The sequence below is a fragment of the Myzus persicae genome, unplaced genomic scaffold, assembly GCF_001856785.1.
Source record: "Myzus persicae strain clone G006 unplaced genomic scaffold, MPER_G0061.0, whole genome shotgun sequence".
NCBI lineage: Eukaryota > Metazoa > Arthropoda > Insecta > Hemiptera > Aphididae > Myzus > Myzus persicae.
This window is the reverse complement of record NW_019101718.1, coordinates 163,688-171,200: the sequence shown is the minus strand read 5'-3', so window position 1 is coordinate 171,200 and position 7,513 is coordinate 163,688. Positions and strand designations below refer to the sequence as shown.

Here is a 7,513-nt window from a genome sequence, read left to right as displayed (position 1 = left end):
ATATTAAAAAGTAATTATGTAACAGTAAAAACTTTGTCACAAGTAATTTAAGTACGTTACTTACCAACACGGTTCATATTATTTTTCTTATTCTATTACCAATATCATTGGAAAGAACTACTAGAAACCTTTAGGTATATGTTTGTGAACAGCAATAGTGATGTCAGGTGGCACTATGGCAGCAATAGTAACAAAGATGAAAACAAATGAAGTTGAATGTAGAATAGTGTCTTCTAAAAAATAAAAGATTACAATAAAAACAAATCAATCACTGTATAGTGTGTCAACCGAAACTAGTGTTACCTTTTTCAGTTGTTGTTATTGATCAGCTATGAAAAAGTTACTTATTCATGCGATCAGGAATTAACCGGCAGTCTCCTCACAACAGCTGTTCAGACCAAGTCACCAAGTGTTATGGTATCGTAGTTACAACATTACAGAGGTAATGATGGTAGTTTGTAAACTTGCATTGACTCTGTTGGGGAGCCCACAATAAGCAGTTTTATTAGTAAGACAGACGGTATTGTTGAAGTTTCATCTGTTGTGGGTTGTGTTGCAGTTCTGGACATATCATACAAGAGAGAAAAGAGATTTCATGATGTTGCAAATAACAGTGGTATCAGATATGTTGGCCATAGATTTTTAACCTATGTCAACTGTCAGCAATCGGATTGCCGCATCCACAAGTGTAATACCAATAGGTACGTAGACACTAGATACGTGTTACGAAATATAAAACTAAATGAAATTAGAGTGGGTAAATTAATTATTTACTTACTACGAGTTACGACTAACGTACTTAAGTGATTGCCAATGCTAATTTTTATTTATTATGCTAACTAATTTCTAAGACAATCGTAATCACTAATCACTAAATTGTATCACTATCAATACCGCGCTAGGCTTCAGCCACGGCTATAGATACTATAGTATCTGTAGCTGTGGTTCAGCTGATAACCGTCCGTCTAGTTGTTCGATCATAAGCTACCGAGGTGTTGGTTACAACCGCCACAGCCGCCTACAACGTTATCAGACCGCGGTTCTGTTATCCGACCGCCGTCGAGTCGTAAGTCTAGCATATTTTATCAACGACATTCGAATTGCGGGCACAGTGCCACAGCCCACAATCGGGGATCAAAGACATGACGAGGGCACGTACGGCATGCCTCAAAAGTTCTAAGCTATCTGTATGATCAGTTCGGTGACGACAAACGATTGTCGTAGCCTAATCGACGAGCCGATTGAAGTCGGCTGAATTATCATTAATGACGATAGTCGGCCGACTGTCATCTCGTTAACGACACCAATCACTGGCGGCGCCTACAACTTTGTTCACTGTTCGATCACGTGCAAATACTCTCGGCAATATAAAATCTACGCAGCGTGCCCGAACAGTTGACGGCCGCATGTTTAACCACGAACACGCGACCACCGGGTGTGCAGCGATAACGTTATCGGTTATCACAATTATTCTGCACGGATATCCCGTATGTGTTAAGTGATAGTTGACGCTGTTATTCGAAGTTCGAACGAACGGCGTTAGGCTACTGGTCCACCTGTGCAAACGTCGGTCGTTTGCTTGCGGCGGTCGCGGACTACTTCGACACGATCACCAGACCTACCGAGATCGTCTGCCCAGCGCCGTCGCGGAAACGGTGAGATCTGTCTGCCGGGGGAAAAACTCGACTGAATATGGAGGCGACCGTCACTAGTAATGCTACTACGGTCGCCACTGTTGCTGACGAATACCTGGCGCCGCACAAGCCGGTGGACTCGATGACGACGACTTCACCATTAGTCGGCCTCGTCAGCGGGTGTGCCGGCGCCGTGGCTCTCGTGTACGTGGGACAACCACTCGACACCGTCAAGGTACGCATGCAACTGTCTACGGCCACTCGGGCCGTGACGTCTAGCGGCGGTGGTGGCGCCGTCGGCGTATCCATGTGGGGTTGCGTGCGAGACATGTGGCGTCAGGCCCTGGTGACTCCGGCGCCACATATTCGTCGACTGACGAACAACGCAGCAGCCGCCGTCGTCGAGGCGTGTCCGTTGACGGCCACCGATCAACCGGCCAGCAAGGCTGCCGCGGCCGGACGCATGGCTCGGCTCATGTATGCCGGCACTGCTCCCGCGCTGCTGGCCAATGTGGCGGAAAACGGAGTACTGTTCGCGGCGTATGGACCTTGCCAGCGGTTGGTGGCGTTCGTGTTAGATCTATTTGGCGGGCCCAATGCCGGCACTGCCGTCGTGGACGTGGAAAAAAAACTTGGTCCTGCCGGCATGGCTACGGCCGGCAGCTTGGCGTCACTGTGCTCCGCGTTCGCGTTATGCCCCACCGAGCTGATAAAGGTCCGTCTCCAGGCGGCTGATCTGGACAGGGCCAACTGCGTTTCAGGTACGGTTACAGGACGCCCACAGAATGCTGCTGCCGGCACGCTGCAGGTTGTGGCCCGAGTGTGGACAACCGAAGGTGGTCTACGAGGCATGTACCGAGGACTAGGCTCGACGGTGGCACGTGAAATGCCTGGCTACTATGTTTTCTTCCTGGCGTACGAGGCGAGCCGCACCTATCTGAATGATTGGCATCACAGCTCTTTGGCGACCTCAACAGCGCTGTCAGTAGAACACCGGGAGGACCCTGCTTGGGTGACAATGACGGCTGGCGCAGCGGCAGGTACTTGCCTCTGGCTGGTCGTGTATCCAGTGGACGCGATCAAATCACGAATTCAAGCCACTGGTGGCGGCGGTACAGCTGAAAGTTCAAGTGGCGGTTTCTTGAGGGCCATGGCACTGTCTGTGCGCAACGAGGGTCCACTAGCCCTTTATCGCGGTCTGGCACCCACCTTGCTGCGCACTGTTCCGGCATCGGCTGTCATGTTCTGGACTGTGGAGCGTACAAAGACATTGTTGTCTGGTTACGGGCTATGAGATTTTTGTTCATGTATTCCTATTTGTTTGGTGACGCTATGCTATGAATAACTTAAATGTTGTTAAATCAATATTATGTATTTCCAAGTATGCATGTTTGTCAATGTACCTACGCATAATATCCAGGAGACAACACAGATTTGGTACTATGAAGCTGGTTTTTAATTTTAACAACAAACAAAATACCTAGCAGGTACATAATATAGTTAAATTTATTATTTTCACCACTAGTCTAGTCACAACAAACCACCATTGATTTGTTTTTTAATGTATCAATCATGTGTACCATACACAGTGGGTACTTCTAGTAAATTATTCTTATTAGAATTTAATACAATTTATCACCTTTATGTGTATAATATGTTTCAAGATGCCACAACAGTCAATAGTAGTTACCAATTATTAAATTGAGCCAATAACTTATGATTAAAATCTAATATGTTGATAGTCCTTGTAAGCTAAAAGGGCTTCACAGAGGAGTGCCAGGGGGCCATGTTCTCCATTATTTTAGTTAGATTAATTGTTTTATCACTCAAAAAAAAAAAAGAAGATATGACCTGCTGTATTATCAGAGACTTTTGAATTCTCCCCTTCCTTCATAGCTTATATTTCTGTGGGCAACCCTTGATAAGCTATATAGTAGGTAAATTATGTAAATTATATTTGTTTAAAACATGCAAAATACTTACATAAGTACTTTGTTTTTTAATAATTTTTCTACTTTAAACAAGTGAAGATTTTTCATTTTTAATCTGAAAATATGCCCATTTTAAACATTGACGGGATACAAGACACTTTTAAAAAATCTTTTAACATTAACACAGATACAGTTATTTTGTTTAAAAAAAAAATAACATAGATCTAATGGTGGTAACTGATAAAATATAACATTATATTTTGAAAAAAATGTATTTACAAACTGTTGTGTAATAAATTAATTTTTATTGTTATTAACAGTCAAGTATCAATTGCAATGGAATCTAAATTATTATTTTCAAAATTGCCTATACAAATCCCCTTGAAATTGTTACTATTTGATTGTATTATGTGTAGTATAATGTAGTTAATATACTTATATAATATATAAATCACAAATATGTCTTCCATATAATGTATGTCTTCCATGTATTGCTCAGTTATTGTTATTGTTATTTGCCATTTTAGTTAATATTGTTATTATTACTTTTTGTGTATATTTTTATTATTTTTTTAAGTGCATAAGTAATAGTTGTTAATTTCCTGTTATATTTATTATTTTACTTGTATCCGTACGGTGACATTGTCGTTACCATCACTCATGCGTTGTGTAAATTATAGGTTTTTTTTATGTGGAGGATTTGTCTTGCTTGATCAACATCTTGCCCAGACAATTGTTAAATATCCTGATAGTTATTTATTTATACGGAATATTATTACTTAGCTATTGTATGTATGTTTATACATTTATGTAATAGAGTTTGTAGACTGCCTTATGATGTTGTTTTTCCCTTAACTCAACCTCACGTGATAGAACTTAGCTGATAAGTTGTTGTCACACTCATTCATCATCCTAATTTGGTCTAAATACTCTATCTTTACTGTGTACCTAGTTTTAGATTTAGGGAAAGGAAATTATGATTACAGTTGTCACATGTTAAATAGTGAGTGGCAACTTCAAGTATTAATTTAAAAAAAAATGTTATATTCATTTTCAACGTTATCACATAATATAGTTATGTTTTAAAAACCTTTAATTTCATTACAATTTAAGTACATAATTTGAGAGCTATTTAACTCAATATGGATTATGTTAGATAGAATTGTCTGATTTTGATGAATATCTATGTAAAAAATAATACTTGGTACCTACTTAAGAACCTGATTATGGAGTCTTATGGATATCATATGGATATATAATAGTCTTATGGAGTTATTCATGAATTGATTAGGTAATACATATTACATACAACATAAATGTAATAGATAAAAGTTTGTTTATTTTTTATTGAAAATATTATAAGTCCCTAGTGACTTATAATTAGCTATATATTTAGGCATCCAACAATTTTCTTGTTATTCATCACTACAATAACCAGATTTAAAATTAAAAACATAATATGAGAGATAAAATTAGGAATTTAAATATATGAATGTGGAGAGATATGGTTATAGGATATGACTATAATATGAGCAAGTATTAAATTCACACATACCTAATCATATTGTTACGTCACTATGATCTCTGACTCTAATATAAATTTACAAATTACAATAATACATAAATTATACTTGGATAATTAAACAATAATTAATGCTTATTTTGAAAATGAAGTAACTAATTGGTACTATGTTGTATTGTAGTTATAGTATACATTATACATTTATTAAGAGTTAAAAGTGGGTCGCTTTTTAGTGCATTGGGATGAATTAATGAATAAAATGTATTAAAATATAACAAATCGAAAATCCATTTCTTTCAAAACTTAGAAAAGAGAATGAGGATTTAAAATCTGTTTTCACAATTAAAATCAGGCTTTCGGTACTGGGTGAATTTTATTTTCGCTTTTTGGAACTTCCATAGCCGAAAGAATTGAAACTTTTTTGATCACAAAAAATAGTAAAGTCTGGCTGAACGTATGCACCTATGTTATGGATTTCTAAGAATCTTAGTGGCAGTTCATCTTTAATTAAATAAAGCGTTAGCCAAACTCATGCATACTAATGATTAATCACTACCTACACAGCAATCGGAAAGATAAAGAATATTGCCTAAATCCGGCCCCTTAAAAATGGTTCGCTTTCAACAGTCTTTATAATAATAATAAGCTGTTAAATCTATATCTATAATTATTAATTGGTAATGGTACGTTGGTACCTACATAACTATTTAATATTTGATATCTAGGTACTACTACTACAGACTTACAGCCTATATAATATGTATACCTACTATAGAGCCATAGGAGTGGTTTTTGGTAGAAAAATTGAACTAGTTGGTAGTCTTATGAGGACAACATTTTTTTTTAAAAATAAGAAAAACTGAAATTTTTTCGCCAAATCAATTTCTACCTATATTGTTTTATTGGTGTACCTAAATAAAAAACGAACAAACGATGGTACTTAAAATGTTTATATTAGCATTTCGTATGCATAATACAATTTTTAGATATTTTGACACTTTTTTAGCTATATCGCTAGGTATAGGTGTGGACATTTGAAAATTGTCTTGTTCTTTTTTTATACCTATCTAAATGTCGATAAAAATAATTTTTGGTATTAGTTGCTTTAGTTGGAATGTAAGACAATTGAGGTTAATTCTACAACTAGACCTATTTTACATTTTTATGAGCTTCTGAATTTTAAATTTTGACAAAATTGATTATTCACTCGTTAAAAAACTATTTATCGTCAAACGATGTTCTTATTTTATTGTTATTCGAAAACGAATAACCGTAAATATTCAATTTTCATCAAATGGTTATATTATCATTTACTACAGATGATATAACTTTCTAAATGTTTTTAAACTTTAAGTAGACACCTATTGTACAACAGAGTGGGTTTAGGTGTATATTATACCCACTTTCCCTCTTTTTAATGTTTTTTATTTGAAAAAAAATACATTGAAATAATGAAATAGTTCATAGAAGTTAAAACCAGTTTTTATTTATTAAAATCCCGTAACTTATTACCCCAACTATATGACACTATACATACATTTACGTAAACACACAATTTTGTTAAAACATAATAATAATTATAAAACCCAAAAAAAAAAAAAAAACTAAATTGGAAACATCATTAAGACATAATCAGTTCCTTTCCGTAATCTGTAACATATAAATATATATGCATTGTACACATACGACATACCTATTGTTATTATTACCTAACCTGAATTAAAAACATAGCATTAATAAATATTATAGTAGAATAGTAGATGCATGTTTACACGGTAGGTAATAATCAAACGTAGTTGCATGATATTATTGATACAAAGACCGGGAGAGGGCATAGTGCAGGCTGGCACTCGTCTCGCTTCGCGCTCTGTTTCTCTTCTATAAAAATTTAAATAAGTCCATATGATATAAAAAAAATAAACAAAAAAAAATGATGTCTTAATGTATCATTATTTCAACAGCAAAATCATCAAAGTATGTAAGTAGTAAGAAGGTACATTCGAATTTAATTTCCTTAAAAAATCTAATCAATCACAATAATATTATATTTGTCACAAATTCTTCAATAATTGAAACCTATTTTTTTAAGCAAAAATCCCTGACTTCATTTATAAACTCTTAAACCAAATTTATTTCCGCCACTGATGTCCTTGTAATTTTTATACATATACATATACACATACATAGGTACCTACATACATGTATGCATATATACATATTATATAATATGCCACATGTACCTCAGCACTTGTACAAATATTTCATAAAGGACGCTGTTGAACTACACCTTAGAAATCATTGAAGATAATATTGTCGATTTTGATAAATACATTGCTATTTAATATAATTACAAAATTACACAATGATTGTACTTTAATTGTATATAATTAAAACTAAAGAACTGAGAATTGAAAACATAATTTTAA

The 7,513-nt window shown here is 35.6% G+C and overlaps 1 protein-coding gene across 1 annotated transcript; it reads left to right on the top strand.

Annotated features, from left to right (window-relative positions):
* Nucleotides 1-303: 303 nt before the first annotated feature.
* On the top strand, nucleotides 304-4,400 carry LOC111030243 (mitochondrial ornithine transporter 1-like). Its single transcript, XM_022309652.1, has one exon. The coding sequence runs from the start codon at nucleotides 1,693-1,695 to the stop codon at nucleotides 2,926-2,928; it is 1,236 nt and encodes a 411-aa protein (XP_022165344.1). The 5' UTR covers nucleotides 304-1,692; the 3' UTR covers nucleotides 2,929-4,400.
* The last annotated feature ends 3,113 nt before the right edge of the window (nucleotides 4,401-7,513 follow it).